The sequence below is a fragment of the Plecotus auritus genome (assembly GCF_963455305.1).
Source record: "Plecotus auritus genome assembly, chromosome: 12".
In the NCBI taxonomy this organism is placed as follows: Eukaryota; Metazoa; Chordata; class Mammalia; order Chiroptera; family Vespertilionidae; genus Plecotus; species Plecotus auritus.
In genome coordinates this window covers 22,197,663-22,216,006 of record NC_137778.1, presented here as the reverse complement: position 1 = coordinate 22,216,006, position 18,344 = coordinate 22,197,663, and the positions used below count along the sequence as shown (strand labels likewise).

Sequence of the window (18,344 nt, the reverse complement as noted above, 5' to 3'; positions counted from 1 at the left end):
TTTATGTCAGCTAATATTAGAGGAGTAAATATAAAAATGAACTCATTTGAAATCAGATAAAATTCACAGTAGAAAAAAGAATTTGCTTGATTTTATCACAGGTTATTTCTGAGTCTGAGATTTCTGGTAAAGAGTGACTTAGAATCCTGCAATTATTTCTATTGGCCCACAGTCCAAATTTCCAGACTGGTTCAGTCCACTGGGCTTGTACTAATTCATGGCAGTAGTTACCAGCTACCAGGATAAACCTAGCTAAAACTTCAGCATGCCTTTCTTGAAAAGAGGATGCCATTCTGTGTGTCCCAGCGCTCTGGAAACAAGCACTAATACCTAATGTGGAAAACAGGGAGCTTTAAAGGATCATCAGAACTCCAATGCAAGGTGAGATTCTAGACTGTGAGCTCTTTGAAGCAGGACTTCTTTTTATTTTCTTCTTTACACTTCTTTCTATGCTAAGCACCTAGCACAATGCCTGATAATAGGTATTTAATAAATGCTTGCTGAATGATTGAAGAGGTGGGGGTAAAGGCAGAGGATACTGATCATGTAAAAGATAAGCTCTAGAGAATTAAGAGCATTCATAAACAAAATAACATACAGAAAAAAGCCCCTTCCAACCTTACCCCAGACATCAGATTTAATTGAGAAGGTATTGTAGGCAAGACTCTCTGGTGCTGTCCATTTAATAGGAAACTTGGCTCCAGCATGAGCAGTGTAGGTATCTCCAGTCATCAATCTACTTAAGCCAAAGTCTGCCACTTTTACCACATGGTTTTCTCCCACTAGGCAGTTCCGAGCTGCAAGATCTCTGCAGGAAAGAGAACCAACCCTAATGTGATTCTATTCAGATGAGGTGGAAAGTGACCATGAATGCTGTATTCTCGGTTCTTTGTGCCTCAGGCAGAGTTGATAAGTGCTTAACAGATATGGCAGGTTTTTATGATAATCGCTAACATGGTAGAAAATCACTAATTATATATCACTTGTAGAGTACTTATCAAGGGGCAGTTACATGATGCTGGAATAAAGCAGGCTTCAGAAGATGGGTTCCTATTCCTAAGTACAGTTGACACTTAATGCAGGGGTAAGAGGTACCCACCCTACCCCCACCACACCCCCACAAAGCCAAAAATTTATGTATACTTCTGACTCCCCAAAAACTTAGCTACTAAAGCAGCTAACTACTGTTAGCTATATATGTATTATAAACTGTATTCTTACAATAAAGCTAAAGAAAACAAAATCAGAAGGAAAAAAATAATTTACAGTACTATATGTAGTTATTGAAAAACTTCTGTGTATAAGTGGACCCTCACAGTTCAAACTCATGTTGTTCCAGAGTCAACTGCACATAGGCATAGGTTTTAGAGGTGAGCAACATACTTTCCTACAAGTGTTGAAGTTCTTTACTAAGACAGAAAGCTATTTTTTAAATGAGCTACTAGATGGAGCAAAAGGCTATTGAATATAGTCGTGGGCAAAATAAAGACCTGTTTTGAGAACAGCAAAGGCCTCTCATTAACACTTTAATCAGAGTACATAGGTTTATAAGTTGGAAATGACATCATAATGGGCCCTTGAATGGGAAAATTCCTTTCCTGAGTCATCTGGAAATTTCTAGAGAGGTTCTTGCCTTCTTCCCTTTATTTACAGGACAAGCAAGGTAGCTTCATGGTTATCACAGACAATATTCAGGTTTTACACACCTATGGATGAAATTCTTCTTCTCTAAATACTCCATTGCAGAAGAGATCTGAGTGGCCATGTAAAGCAGTACAACTGCAGTCACCTCTTCTCGGTTGCATTCTCGGAGATAATCAAGGAGGTTCCCATACGGCATGTATTCAGTCACAATGTAAAATGGTGGCTCCAAAGTACACACACCTGCGAATTCAAGAATAAAGCTTGTTTTATATTAGTATATATTCAAACATTCTAAACAACTTTGACAAAATTAATCAACAATTTTAAAAAATCTTGTTTGGCAGTAATCTTTTCCCTTCTTGCCATCACACTCTCTGACAATAATATAGCCAAGTTAAGAAGATGGTTGATAAGGAAGTCTCTACTTCCATTACACACTAGTTGTACCAGTTAATAATGCGGATTTTTTTCAATAGATGGAGTTACACATATGTTGATACATATGTGATTTGATATGTATGCTATTTTGTTGTATTGACAAAAAGTTTGAAAACTTCATATGTCAAATTTTGTGAAGGTGTTAACATCATTAGATATTTTTATGCTTAAAAATGTTGAATTTCGTGCCAAAAAAAGAGCATTTGTGGGAAGTTTTAATTCATTACTTTATTTTGAAGAAAAGTGCCACTGAAAGTTATTGTATACTTCGGGAAGCTTGTGGTGAACATGCTCCATCTCAAGATACTTGTGAACACTGGTTTAAACACTTTAAAAGTGATGTTTCAATGTGAAAGACAAAGAACGTCCAGGTCAACCGAAAAAGTTTGAAGACCAACAATTACAAGCATTATTGGATGAAGATGCATGTCAAACTTAAAAATGACTTGCAGAAAGATTAAACGTTGCTCAGCAAACAATTTCTGATCGTTTACAAGCAATGGGAAAGATCTTAAAGGAAGGAAAATGGGTGCCACATCAACTGAACAAAAGACAAATGGAAAACCGAAAAGTCATCAGTAAAATGTTGCTTCAACAGCACAAAAGAAAGTCTTTTTTGCATCGAATTGTGACTGGTGATGAAAAGTGGATTTTGAGAATCCTAAACGCACGAAATCATGGGTTCATCCAGGTCAACCATCAATATCAACTGCAAGGCCAAATGGCTTTGCAAAGAAGACAATGCTCTGCGTTTGGTGGGATCAGGAAGGTTTGGTGTATTATGAGCTTCTAAAACCAGATGAAACCATTAATACTGATCGCTACTGACAACAAATAATCAATTTGAACCATGCTTTGATCGTGAAACGACCAGAATGTTCCAGAAGACACAGCAAAGTAATTTTGCTTCATGACGACGCACCATCACACACTTCAAAACTGGTTAAAGACACGTTAAAAGATCTTGCCTGGGAAATATTAACCCACCCGCCGTATTCAACAGACCTCGCTCCTTCAGATTACCACTTGTTCCGATCAATGGCACACGCACTTTCTGAGCAGCACTTCAAAAGTACGAAGAAGTGGAAAATTGGGTCTCTGAATGGTTTGCCTCAAAACAAGAAAAGTTCTATTGGGACGGTATCCACAAATTACCTAAAAGATGGGGAAATGTATGGCTAGTGATGGACATTACTTTGAATAAAGCACTTGTGATGTTTCTCTTGAAATTATTGTGTTTTCTTCTATTACAAAATCCGCCTTATTAACCAGTACACCTAGTGATTCTGGAAATTCATATGCGCTTCAGTATTTGCTGAGGACAAAAGCAGAGTTACTTGTATTAATTCCATAAGGGGTCAGAAGACCAAAATTCTAGAGTTCTGTATATGCCCATGATTTCCATTCTCCACTGGGTGCTAATGATGCTTATCTAAAATAACCACAACTGACCAGACTCACTACCACCTCTCCTGGACTGCCGCCTACTCTCCCCAGATTCCACAACTTCACACCTTCTCCCACACCTCAGCCACGGGAGAGAGAGAACTACATAACCAGACACCCGGAGAAGAGACCATGGGGAGACAAAGAAACAGCCCGCATATGAAAGAAAAGCAGGCATCACCAGAAAAGGAAGTAAACGAGGCAAGCAACCTGCCAGAGAAAGAATTCAGAGAAATGGTCATAAGGGGGCTGAAAAGAATGGAAGACAAATTCGACAATATGAGTAAGAACCAAGAGGAAATGAAGAACCAAGAAGAAATGAAAAATGACATCGCTGCTGTAAAGAACTCAATAGAAAGCATCAAGAGTAGACTAGAGCCGAAACCGGTTTGGCTCAGTGGATAGAGCGTCGGCCTGCGGACGGAAGGGTCCCGGGTTCGATTCCGGTCAAGGGCATGTACCTTGGTTGCGGGCACATCCCCAGTAGGGGGTGTGCAGGAGGCAGCTGATCGATGTTTCTCTCTCATCGATGTTTCTAGCTCTCTATCCCTCTCCCTTCCTCTCTGTAAAATATCAATAAAATATATTTTAAAAAAAAAGAGTAGACTAGAAGAAACAGAGGACCACATCAGTGAGCTAGAAGACAAGGTAGGAAAAAATACCCAAGTAGAGCAGCTTCTAGAAAAAAAAAATTAAAAAGAAGGAGGAGAGCCTAAGGGAACTTTTGGACAACACGAAACAAAACAACATCCACATAATAGGGTTCCAGAAGGAGAGGAAAATAAGGAATAAAAAACCTGTTTGAAGAAATGATGACAGAAAAATTCCCTGCTATAGGGAAGAAAAAACCCACACAAATCCCAGAAGCTCACAGAGTCCCAAGCAAAATGAACCCCAAAAGACCGATGCCAAGGCACATTATAATTAAATTGGCAAACACCAACGACAAAGTAAGAATCTTAAAAGCGGCCAGAGAGAGACAGAAAGTTACCTACAAAGGAACCCCCATCAGACGAGCAACTGATTTCTCAACAGAAACTCATCAGGCCAGAAGGGAATGGAATGAAATATACAAAGTCATACAAAGGAAGGGTCTGAATCCAAGAATACTGTACCTAGCAAGGCTATCAATCAAAATTGAAAGTGAAATCAGGAGCTTCACAGACAAAAAAGGACTAAGGGAATTTATTACCACCAAACCAGCAATGCAAGAAATGCTAAAGGGTCTGCTGTAAAAAAAATAGGAAGCGAAGAAAGAACACAGGAGTAAAGAATAAAAATGGCGACAAATAAGTACCTATCAATAATAACTTTAAATGTAAATGGATTAAATGCCCCAATCAAAAGACATAGGGTAACGGATTGGATAAGAAAACACGACCCATATATCTGCTGTCTACAAGAAACCCACCTCAGAAAAAAAGACGCACACAGAATGAGGGTGAAGAAATGGAAAAAGGTTTTTCAGGTGAATGGAAATGAAAAAAAAAAAAAGCTGGGGTAGCAATACTTATATCTGACAAATTAGATCTCAAAGTGAAGGACATAACAAGAGATAAGGAAGGCCACTTCATAATACTAAAGGGAGCAATCCAACCCAAATACATAAAAAAAACTCCTGGAGAATATCAAAGGAGAGATTGACAGCAATACAATCATAGTAGGAGACTTTAATACCCCACTATCACCATTAGACAAATCCTCCTAACAAAAAATCAGCAAAGAAACATCAATCCTAAATGACTCACTAGACCAGATGGAATTAATTGACATCTTCAGAACGTTTAACCCCAAAGTCACAGAATATACATTCTTCTCAAGTACACATGGGTCATTTTCAAAGATAGACCATATGTTGGGTCATAGGCAAAGTCTCTTAAAATTCAAGAAGATGAAATCATATCAAGCATCTTCTCAGATCACAGTGGCATAAAACTGGAAATCAACTACAATAAAAACAATCCAAAAAAATCAAACATATGGAGACTAAACAGCATGCTATTAAACAATGACTGTGTTACCAGAGAGATCAAGGAAGAAAGAAAAAACATCATGGCAACAAATGACAATGAAAACACAACAATCCAAAATCTATGGGGCCCAGCGAAAGCAGTCTTGAGAGGGAAGTTCATAGCTCTACAAGTATACTGCAAAAAAACAAGAAACAATGGTAATAAATGACCTAACCCTACAACTCAAAGAATTAGAAAGAGAGCAACAAGAAAAGCCCAGTGTAAGCAGAAGGAAGGAAATAATAAAGATCAGAACGGAGATAAACGACATAGAGACCAAAGAAACAATACAAAAGATCAACAAAACCAAGAGCTGGTTCTTTGAAAGGATAAACAAGATTGATGAACCTCTAGCCAGGCTCACCAAGAAGCAAAGAGAGAGGACCCAAATAAACAAAATCAGAAATGAAAGAGGTGAAATAACAACAGATTCCGCCAAAATACAAAGGATTGTTAAAAAGTACTATGAACAACTCTATTCCAACAAACTGGACAACCTGGAGGAAATGGACATATTCCTAGAAAAATATAACCTTCCAAAACTCAATCAGGAAGAATCTAAACATCTCAATAGGCCAATAACTATGGAAGAAATTGAAGCAGTCATCAAAAAGCTTCCAGCAAACAAAAGCACGGGACCAGACGGCTTCACAGGGGAGTTTTACCAAACATTCAAGGAAGAACTAAAACCTATCCTCCTCAGACTATTCCAAAAAATTCAAGAGGAAGGAACACTTCCAAGCTCCTTCTATAAAGCCAGCATCACCCTAATACCAATGCCAGATAAAGACAACACAATGAAAGAGAATTACAGGCCAATATCCCTCATGAACATAGATGCCAAAATCCTCAACAAAATTCTAACAAATCGGATCCAGCACTACATCAGAAAGATCGTACACCATGACCAAGTAGGATTTATCCCAGGAATGCAAGGATGGTACAATATCCGCAAATCAATTCATTAATGTGATACATCACATAAACAAATTGAGAGATAAAAATCACAGTCATATAAATTGATGCAGAAAAAGCATTTGACAAAATCCAACACCCTTTCTTGATAAAAACTCTCAACAAGGTGGGAATAGAAGGATCATACCTCAACATAATAAAAGCTATATATGACAAACCCACAACTAACATCATACTCAACGGGCAAAAACTAAAACCATTTCCCCTAAGAACAGGAACAAGCCAGGGATGCCCACTCTCACCACTCCTGTTCGACATAGTACTGGAAGTATTAGCCATTGCAATTAGACAAGAAGAAGAAATAAAAGGCATCCAAATTCGAAAAGAAGAAGTAAAGCTGTCCTTATTTGCAGATGACATGATATTGTACATAAAAAACCCGAAAGACTCCATCAAAAAACTAATAAGACTTAATAAATGAATTCGGCAATGTAGCAGGATACAAAATTAACGCCAAGAAATCTATGGCATTTCTATACACCAATAGTGAACTTCCAGAAAGAGAGACTGAAAAAGCAATCCCATTTACCATCGCACCAAAAAAATTAAGATACCTAGGAATAAACTTAACTAAGGAGGTAAAAGACCTATACGGGGAAAACTACAGGACACTGAAAAAAGAAATAGAGGAAGACGTAAACAGATGGAAGAACATACCATGTTCATGGACTGGGAGAATCAACATCATTAAAATGTCCATACTATCCAAAGCAATCTACAGATTCAATGCACTCCCCATTAAAATACCAACAGCATTATTTCACAGACTAAGAAAGAACTCTCCAAAAATTCATCTGGAATAAAGCCGCAGCAATCCTGAGAAAGAAGAACAAAGTAGGTGGGATCTCAATACCAGGTTTCAAGCTGTATTACAAAGCCACTGTTCTCAAAACAGCCTGGTACTGGCACAAGAACAGACATATAGATCAATGGAATAGAGAACCCAGAAATCGACTCAAACCACTACGCCCAATTAATATTTGACAAAGGAGGCATGAACATACAATGGAATCAAGACAGTCTCTTCAATAAATGGTGTTGGGAAAATTGGACAGATACATGCAAAAAAATGAAACTAGACCACCAACTTACATCATACACAAAAATAAACTCAAAATGGATCAAGGACTTAAATATAAGATGGGAAATCATAAAAATACTAGAGGAATCCACAGGTAGAAAAATCTCTGACATATGCCGAAGCAATTTCTTCACTGATACTGCTCCTAGGGCAATGGAAACTAAAGCAAAAATAAACAAATGGGACTACATCAAAATAAAAAGCTTTTGCACAGCAAAGGAGACCATCAATAAAACAACAAGAAAGCCCACTGCATGGGAGAACACATTTGCCAATGAAATCAATGATAAAGGTTTAATCTCCAACATTTACAGGGAACTCATGCAGCTTAACAAAAAGAAGATAAACACCCCAACCAAAAAATGGGCAACTGATCTAAATAGACACTTTCGAAAGAAGACAGAAGGAAGGCCAAGAGACATATGAAAATCTGCTCAAAGTCACTAATCATCAGAGAGATGCAAATCAAAACAACAATGCGGTACCATCTCACACCTGTCAGAATGGCTATTATCAACAAATCAACAAATGACAAGTGCTGGCGAGGATGCGGAGAAAAAGGAACCCTCGTGCACCGCTGGTGGGAATGCAGACTGGTGCAGCCACTGTGGAGAACAGTATGGAGTTTCCTCAAAAAACTAAAAATGGAACTCCCATTTGACCCAGTAATCCCACTTCTAGGAATATATCCCAAGAAACTAGAAACACCAATCAGAAAGGATATATGCACCCCTATGTTCATAGCAGCACAATTCACCATAGCTAGGATTTGGAAACAGCCTAAGTGCCCATCAGCTGATGAGTGGATTAAAAAACTGTGGTACATCTACACAATGAATACTATGCTGCGGTAAAAAAGAAGTTCTTACCATTTGCAACAACATGGATGGAGATGGAGAGCATTATGCTAAGTGACATAAGCCAGGCAGAGAAAGATAAATATCACATGATCTCACTCATTTATGGAATATAATGAACAACATAAACTGATGAACAAAAATAGATCCAGAGACAGAGAAACATCAGAATGTCAAACCTCAGGGAAGGTAGGGGAGGGTGGGGGTAAGGGGGAGAGATCAACCAAAGGACTTATATGCATGCATGTAAGCCTAATCAATGGACACAGACAACAGGGGGGTGGGGGCATGAATGGGAGGTGGGAGGTAATGGGGGAATAAGGACACATATGTAATACCTTAATCAATAAAGAAATTAAAAAAAAAATAACCACAACTGTGCATATGTTGAAGACTATGTGAGCCCAGCCTGTAATAATGCTTTGTAAAAAAATTATAATTGTTTCCATAGTCAAATACATGGCAGATTCCGTATAAAGAACCAACAAGAAACTATTTCCTCTGGGATAGCTGGGCTCAATTTGAACACCCAAAGAACGTGGTCCTATTTTGAAAAAGGCAAAGGGTTCAGACACAGACTTGTGACCTGAACAGGTGAGAAATCAATCTACCAGAGCATAGCATTTTCAGCTGATCAAGGTAAACTGATGAGTGTGGCCACAATTTTTAATCTGCTTCTTTTCAATAGTCCTTTGTTTAGTGTCTATTTTGTGAAATTATTTTGTGATTTTTATTTTTTATTTTTGTTAATCTTCACCCAAGGATATTTTTCCCCATTGATTTTTAAAGAGAGTGGAATGGAGGGGGAGAAACAGAGAAAAACATCAAAGTGAGAGAAACACATCAACTGGTTGCCTCCCACAGGGCCAGAGCTTATGGTAGTTTTTTTATTTGGAATCATTTTAAATGATTCTGGAACTTTGAATCTGGGGCAATCACCACAAACTGGGTAGTTTTACACATTGCAATCAATCCAGGCCACTGTTTCTTAGGCAACTTTTAAACACAGAGCCTGCTGATTAAAATAACAACCATTTATTAAAGTAAATTCACACTTGGAGCTTCCACCATGGTGATTTAAGGGAGGATTTGGAGATAATGGGATGTTGGGGGACAAGCAGCTTTGAGGAAACCTATGGTTTAGGCAAGCTTCCTCACCTAATAGCTGTACCAGATTAGGATGCTTGATTTCCTTCATCACTGCAGCTTCTTTCAGGAACTCCTCCACCTCCATGGTATCTTCCTGGAAAAGGGGGAACAATAAAAAGAGAAGAGGAATGAACCCCCATCTTTTTTATAAAAAAATATTTTTTTATTTCAGAGTGAACTCCCATCTTAACTATTTGAGTCAACTCACAATCCTAAAACTTCAGCTTTTATTTGGGTGTTTTGTTGTTGTTAATCTTCACTGAGGATATTTTTTCAATTGATTTTTAGAGAGGGTGGAAGGGAGGGAAAAGGAGGGAGGGGTGTGAGAGGGAAACACTGATGTGAGAGAGAGAGACATAAATTGGTTGCCTCCTACATGCACACAACTGGGGCCTCGGATCAAACCCTCAACCCAGGTACATGCTCTTGACTGGGAATCAAACCCATGATCCTTCAGTGCGCAGACTGATACTCTTAGCCACTGAGCCACTGGCCACGGTGAAACACTTCAGCTTTAAAAACGGCATTTTTTGAATATTTTAACATATACATTGAGAATCTTATCATAACCTAATATGCTCTACAGAAGTCGGATTAACACGTTAAGCGCCCAGTCACCAATGACTGACACTATACTTTCCATCCTAAAGATAAAACAGGTTGGGTGCTTAACGTGTTAAGAAAGAAATATATTAAATTTATCCAATATCTGAAATGAGTAAAAATTAGCAGGGTGAGCAAAATTCAGCAATCACATCCTATCACAGCTGAAACACACACGGGAAACCTGGATAACTCAGTTCTCTGACAGTTTATGTCCCAAGACATCTCAGCTTTGAAAGAGGAGACAGAACAGTTAGCTGTTTACATGTTTGTTTTCCTGACAAATTCTTTAAGGAGCAATACATGCTTGCAAGGCCTTAAATATTGTTTCATACTCAAAATATACCTAATAAATGCTTGCTGAAAAGAAATGACCACGACTCATAGCTGAAGAGCAGCCCTTATGAGTAATGTGGCAGAGCCACTGAGGCACACGGGAGAATCTTCAGAGAACGGGATGAGTGAAAACCCTGCAATCTGATAGGATGCTTAAAGAGGAGAGCTGGCGGCAGGGAAAAAGAATTCTATGAATATTAAGAACAAGAAGTAGTCTATTCTCTTGGGAGAGAGGTGGAGAGAGAAGGAGAGAGGGGGAAAAGCGGGGGGGGGGGGGGGGGGTAAGAGCAAGTCAGAAAGAGGACCCATGATCCTCGAACAATGCATGAAGAATTCTGTCCAGCAGGGGTCGTGCTGAGGAAGCAAAACAAGCTGTTTCGCTTTATAACTAGTAATTTGCTTCTAACCTCCCACTAAGATCTCCATCAACAGCCTCCAGAGATAAACATTTCCCACATGTGGGTTTCACTGCACTGCAATGAATAACCTTCCTCTGCACTCTCAGCAATGACACTAGGGTTGATCATCACCATTTGCTGATCTGCGTGACACCAGGGGGTGGAAAGCGTTCCAAAGTTAAAGATGGGCATGCTGGTATTTCCAAGTAATTCAGCACAAAAGAAAAAGATGCCTGAGCACTATCATTCTCAGCAACCCACCTTCAATGTTTTCACAGCAACTGTCAGGCTGTATTTCTTCCAGACGCCAACGTAAACCTCTCCATACTGACCACCCCCAAGCTTGTGCTTCATGGTAATATCTGTTCGTTCCATTTCCCATTTGTCATGGATGGGGGACACACCGTAAACTGTAGGCTTGTTACACTTGGGTGCGGGGTAGTGCAATGTTGTCACCAGCCCATCAGCCACTGTGGAGTGATGGTGGACAAGCTCTGCCAAGGTGCTGAAGCGGCTCTCAGCGGTCACGTATACCTGGTGAGAAAGGCAGGAGAAAAGCAAAGCCAACTTGAAAAGAAATCAGAAAAAAAAATTTTAATCCTCACCCAAGGAAATGTTTATTCACTTTTTTTTTTTTTAGAGAGAGGGCAAGGGAGAGAGGGAGAAACATCAATCGGTTGCCTCCTGCATGCACCCCAACTGGGGATCAAAACTGCAACCTAGGTATGTGCCCTGACCAGGAATTGAACCCGCAACCTTTGGTGTACAGGACAATGCTCCAACTAACTCAGCCACCCGGCCAGGGCCAGAATTTTTTTTTTAAAGCCCATTTTTTCATTGATCAGAAGGTATAGAGCTAGGAGGTTATCTTATTGAGGTAAATCAAAGAATTAAATGATGATGGTAAGGGTTAACACAGAATTTCAGTTTCATCTTACTTTTAACCCACTCTTCCCATGCTTATTAAATTAGCTCTACTCCTGGGGGAAAAAATTCAAAGATATCTTTCTGGATCATCAAGATCATTGGTCCTCAAATACTTTTTAAGCATGAAATTCAAATATAGTATACAAATATAAAGGAAGAGATTCTTTGATTAAAGGAGGTAAGAGGGAACTTGACCTCCTGTGAGTTCATCAAATACCCCCTCAGAATCTTTCACAGACCATAATTTGAAAACCACTGTTTTGATTTTTCTGGTAGAGCAAGGATATCAAATATGTTATAATTTTTATTTAACTAGGATGTGCTTTTGAGTGTCTAGACCAATTACTAAAAAAGAGTCACAATTTTATTTTAGAGGGTCTATTAACAAAACAGTAGTTAATCTGTGATAGGCAGTAAGTGTAAAGTAATATAGCAGTCTTTGGGGCTTATTGTATACAGAAAAATGTACAATAAATGGAGAATTACTGATTTTTACAAAATGAACTCACATTTCCCACACCAAGAATTATAGCATCACCAGCACCCCAGCAGCTTCTCCTGTGCCCTCCCATCTATATACCGCTGTAAAGGTGACCACTTCACTGACTTCTAGCACCTTAGATTACCTTTGCCCGCCTCTTAACTCCACACAAATGGAATCATACAATATGTATTGTTTTCTTTCACTCAATTTTTTTCAAGTTTAATATTTTATTTATTAGAACCCACTAAGTGATGATTTTAAAAGGAGTTTTCATCAAATTAATACTTAATTCAGGCAAAATACATTTAAGAAACTTAAATCTTAAGGCAGAAGTAAAACATTATAAGACCAGGATGTCTAATACAGACTGTAGAATGTCAGAATTTTAAGAGATTTACATAGTATTTTATAGCGTTAAAATGTTAATATAGTAAAAAATATTGTCTATTTATCCAAGATTCTGTTTATAAAATGTCGAGATTACTCTACTTTTTTACTGTGATGTAATTCACATACCATAAAATTCACCATTTTCAAGTGTACAATTCAGTGGTTTTAGTATATTCAACAAGGCTGTCCAACCATCACCACTATTTAACTCTGGAATGTTTTCATCACCCCACACAAAGAAACCCACACCCCCTAGCAGTCATTCCCACTGCCCCCATCCCTTCCCCAGGCAAACACTGATCCCTTTCGCTCCATTTTATATGTGTGAGGTTCCTCTATGGCAGGGATCAGCAAACTTTTCTGTGAAGGGCCAGACAAAAAGTATTTTAGGCTTGTAGCCATAGCACCTCTGTTGAAACTACTCAAATTTGCTGTAATAATGAAAAAGCAGCCATGGACAATACATAAACAAATGGGTGTGGCTATATTCCAATAAAATTTTATTTACAAAAGCAGGCAGCTGGCAGGCCATAGTTTTCCTGAAGTGTGCATATCAGTACTATGTTCATCTTTGTTGTTATATGAGACTGCAATTTACAATTTATTAGTTTATTCTACTATTGTTAGACAGTTAGGAGAGTCTAGTTTAGGGTTATTACAACTGACACTGCTATGAACATTCTTGTTCATGTCTTCTATACACATATGCACTCATTTCTGTTGAGCTGGCTCTTGTATATTATTACTTACCTGATTCTATTTGGTTTCATCAAGAGACAATATAAGATAGTGTGAAAGAGAAAGAGAATTCATTATTTCCTACTTTATACCAGCCATTATGCTTTATGAAAATTATTTCATTTAGTCCTCACAAGAACGCAATAAAGTGAAATGGGAAATTGAGGCTTATGTCAGATCACAAAGATATAAGTAAACAGTGGAGTTACACAGCAAACCAGGTCCTGCTTGCTCTAAAGCCTGTGCTTTTCCCCTAGTATGCATATCCCCGAGAGGAAAAGAATGGAAGAAATGATTCAATTTACATTTACTGTTCAATAGAGGAACTAACATAAGCCTATGCTTTACAGTTCATAAAGTGAGAAACTGTTCCAATCTAACACAACCATTCTAAACTGGTTGCTCTTTCCAACATGTAAACTGCTAAGTGATTCATCTACTTATATTATCACTAGTGGCCCAGTGCACAGATACGCACATTGAAAGAAAATTAATTAGAAGGATTCATGCGGTAATTACGTTACTGCAAAAATTATAGGTCAAAATAGTATATATAATATAGTATTATAAAATTAAAACACGTGTGCGATTAGCACCAGCGAGAGCTTTATATGCATCGCGCATGCGCGAGTCAACGTTTATTTTTAAATTGCCAATGCACGACATATGTACCAGCCATCAGTCAGTCGGTCGGTCGGTCAGACAGTAGGTCAGACGGTCAGACAGACAGTTGGTCACTTAGCCTTTTATATATATATAGGATAGATATATTCATGATCAACACCAGTCTTAGAAGCCTAAATTCTTACTCTGTTAACTTTCTTGTAGAGTTTATTATAATTTTCAGATATAAGGTTTAACTTATAAATACTATACAGCCCTCGCCGGTTCGGATTCGTGGATAGAGCGTCGGCCTGCAGACCGAAGGGTCCCAGGTTCGATTCCAGTCAAGGGCACAAGCCTGGATTGCAGGCTCCATCCAACATGCAGGAGGCAGCCAATCAATGATTCCCTCTCATCATTGATGTTTCTCTTTCTCCCTTCCTCTCTGAAATCAATAAAAATATATTTTAAAAATAAATCAATTCTATACAATGCATTAGGTGTACTAGGTGTACCAGTTACTAATAGAGGATTTTGTAATCAAAGAAAACAGTAATTTCAAGAGAAACATCACAAGTGCTTTATTCAAAGTAATGTCCATCACTAGCCACACATTTCCCCATCTTTCAGGTAATTTGTGGATACCTTCCCAATAAAACTTTTCTTGTTTTGAGGCAAACCATTCAGAGACCCAATTTTCCACTTCTTCGTACGTTTTGAAGTGCTGCTTAGAAAGTGCGTGTGCCATTGATCGGAACAAGTGGTAATCTGAAGGAGCAAGGTCTGTTGAATACGGCGGGTGGGTTAATATTTCCCAGGCAAGATCTTTTAACGTGTCTTTAACCAGTTTTGAAGTGTGTGATGGTGCGTCGTCATGAAGCAAAATTACTTTGCTGTGTCTTCTGGAACATTCTGGTCGTTTCACGATCAAAGCATGGTTCAAATTGATTATTTGTTGTCAGTAGCGATCAGTATTAATGGTTTCACCCTGTTTTAGAAGCTCATAATTCACCACACCTTCCTGATCCCACCAAACGCAGAGCATTGTCTTCTTTCCGAAGCCATTTGGCCTTGCAGCCAATGTTGATGGTTGACCTGGATGAACCCATAATTTTGTGCATTTGGGATTCTCAAAATAAATCCACTTTTCATCGCCAGTCACAATTCGATGCAAAAAAGACTTTCGTGCCATTGAAGCAACATTTTACTGATAACTTTTTGGTTTTCCATTTGTCTTTTGTTCAGTTGATGTGGCACCCATTTTCCTTCCTTTAAGATCTTTCCCGTTGCTTGTAAACAATTAGAAATTGTTTGCTGAGCAACGTTTAATCTTTCTGCAAGTCATTTTTAAGTTTGACACACATCTTCATCCAATAATGCTTGTAATTGTTGGTCTTCAAACTTTTTCGGTTGACCTGGATGTTGTCTTTCACATCGAAACATCACCTTTAAAGTGTTTAAATCAGCATTCACAAGTATCTTGAGATGCAGCATGTTCACCATAAGCTTCCCGAAGTATTCAGCAGCACTTTTCTTCAAAATAATGAATTATAACTTTCCACAAATGCCCTTTTTTTGGCCCCGAAATTTGACATTTTTAAGTGTAAAAATATCTATGATGTTAACACCTTCAGCAAATTTGACATATGAAGTTTTGAAGCTTTTTGTCAATACAACAAAATAGCATACATATCAAATCGCATATATATCAACATATGTTTAACTTCACCTATTGAAAAAAACCCACATTATTAACCGGTACACCTAGTATGTCTATTTATATATTAACAATGATTAGAACAGCTAATTTATCCAGCAATTTCCTTCATTCTTCTTCGCATTTAGTTCATCATTAAACTTCTATTATAATACTGTTTTAAATTTCCATTACCATATTCTTTTGAAAAAAGTAGGCTCTCTTTAGCATGCCTAACAGCCCAAACTAATGTGATTATTTCTTTCGTCAGACATAAAAACTGTATTCTTCAGTCATTCTGAATATAATTTCTAAGGAGCAGACCAACCACACCTAAAGGTGGTCGCCAGTCTTACCTTGCCATCTGTGGTGGTATTGATCCTGTAGTGATATACACGCCCCTCGTACCTGAGCGAAATGGACAGCTGCCCGGGGCTGCTCTCACTTTCTCGCACCAGGAAACTGCCATTGATTAAACTGCTGAGTAGATACTCAGCTGCACTGCGTGACACAGGTCCATGGTACCAGGAATGTTTTTCCAGACTGTTTACTGGGGTGATGTAGTTGCTTGGCACCCAACCTTGGCCATTCTTAGAGCGAACTTCACTCCACTCACCATTCTGATTATAACCAAGGACTCGTAGCTTTTCACCTAGTCATAAGGTTATCACAGAATGAAAGAGATGTTAACACTTTGTCTCAAAAGCAATCTATTATCAAACTTTAAACTCATTGAAAAATAAATAGGAACTTCTATGCCAACAAATGTTTTTTTAAATAATGAAAACAGCCCTAGCTAGTTTGGCTCCGTGGATAGAGCGCTGGCCTGCAGACTTCAGGGTCCCAGGTTTGATTCCAGTCAAGGAAGGGCACATGCCCAGGAGGCAGCCAATCAGTGATTCTGTCTCATCACTGATGTTTTTCTCTCTCTCTCCCTTCCTCTCTCTGAAATCAATAAAAATATTTAAAAAATAATAATGAAAACAAACTTGGCTCTTCATCATATCCTCCACTGATCTCTTTAGCTTGTAGCTTAAACAAAAGAAGCATAGTTAAAAGTGGCATTTACTACAGGTTTTCATACCAACTAAAAATGTATTTAGAAAACTCCATGTATACAAAGGTAAAAAGATTACTCAAATAGCTGGAAAATGACATAATTTCACCCTTCAAAAACATTTTTTTGTTCATTTTTTCTTCCCAAAACAGTTAGTCAAGGAATGTATCTTATATATGGTTCAATGTTAACAAGCATTCAAGGATTAAGGATAAGCTATGGGAAACACAACATTACTTCTAAATTTCACATGGCACCAAGGCAACAAAACCATCAATGCAAAAAACAAAAGCACTGACCACAGAGCTTTCAGCAATGTTTTCAGAAAGAAAATTGTTTGGGGGATGGGAGGTGAGGAGTGAGGACTCTCAAGGCACAATCTTTTCCAGGACTCAAGTTTTAAATAGATATAGTTTCCCAGTTTCCCCACGAAGAATGAGTCACTCCTATCCATTCCTCTAAAATTAGTGTGTGGGAAAGGAAGCTGAGTCTGATGCTGGAACTCAAAACTCAAGTTACTCAAAGTATCTTTGCTAATGACTTCCGTGTACTTGCTTGCTCCATTAAAGTTGTAAACATCAACTTCAGACTCCAGCAACATATACCTGCCCCTACACTTGCAGCATGGACAACACGGAGAAAGCAAAAGAGGTATCATTAGTAATAACTGACCACCTAAATAATCCTTCCAATTTAGGCCCCTAACTCTGAGAGATGCAAGCCTTTCTATAGAGTTCACACCCACTTCTCAGTGTCAGAAAGCAGGAAAAAGCCAAATCAATCAAGAGCATATGGTCCAGATATCAGGCAAAGGCTATTGAGGAAAAACTCGGAATCATTATTATGACAGTTATCTAATTTTTTTTCAGTAGTTTACAGAAATGTCTACCACAGGGTAACTTTCTATTGGCTTTTACTATCTCACCTGGATATGAAACATTCAGTGAGAAAAAACACAGGAGTATGGACTCATATGCATTTTATACATATAAAATACACATATGTATAAATAGGAGTGTGGTGGTGGAAATGGACAGGGGAAAAAAAATCTTAGTACTTCTAGAAAAACAAAATAATACTTGTTCTGTAGCTTTTCTCTTTTACTCCATGAGAACTGGAAGATGTAAAATACTAAGTATTTTACTAAGCATATTATTATTGCTTCCTTATAACGAACTGGTAATGATAGGTAATCAAATTAGGATACAGTGAAACACCCTAGGTTTTTGTCTGATTTCCCCTCTTTTTGGCAGTTGGGAGTAGAATTTTCTACTCTGGAAGGAAACTGACAGGGGTATGAGCTGGTAGGATACAAAGCATTACCCTATTGACAGAGGAATCCTGGTAGAACTTTGTTTCTTACTTCAAGCAAATTATTATCTTTAAAAAAAAGGGAAGTAAAATAATTATTTTATTTTTTAAATATATTTTCTTATATTTAAAATAATTAAAAAGCTTTAGCATAACATTATTTTATAATAAGGACCTGATATAAAAATCTGGCATTTCA

The 18,344-nt window shown here is 38.1% G+C and overlaps 1 protein-coding gene across 3 annotated transcripts in view; it reads right to left on the bottom strand.

Moving 5' to 3' along the window:
- Window positions 1-18,344, bottom strand: part of ABL2 (ABL proto-oncogene 2, non-receptor tyrosine kinase) — a 101,654-nt gene that overhangs the window by 8,961 nt on the left and 74,349 nt on the right. For all 3 annotated transcript variants that reach the window (XM_080649003.1, XM_080649002.1, XM_080649004.1), the window contains 5 exons: window positions 16,134-16,429; window positions 11,201-11,473; window positions 9,612-9,696; window positions 1,707-1,884; window positions 624-808 (listed from right to left, as the gene is read on the bottom strand). In XM_080649003.1, the coding sequence (XP_080505129.1) occupies window positions 624-808; window positions 1,707-1,884; window positions 9,612-9,696; window positions 11,201-11,473; window positions 16,134-16,429 (1,017 nt within the window). The remainder of the gene's footprint in view (window positions 1-623; window positions 809-1,706; window positions 1,885-9,611; window positions 9,697-11,200; window positions 11,474-16,133; window positions 16,430-18,344) is intronic.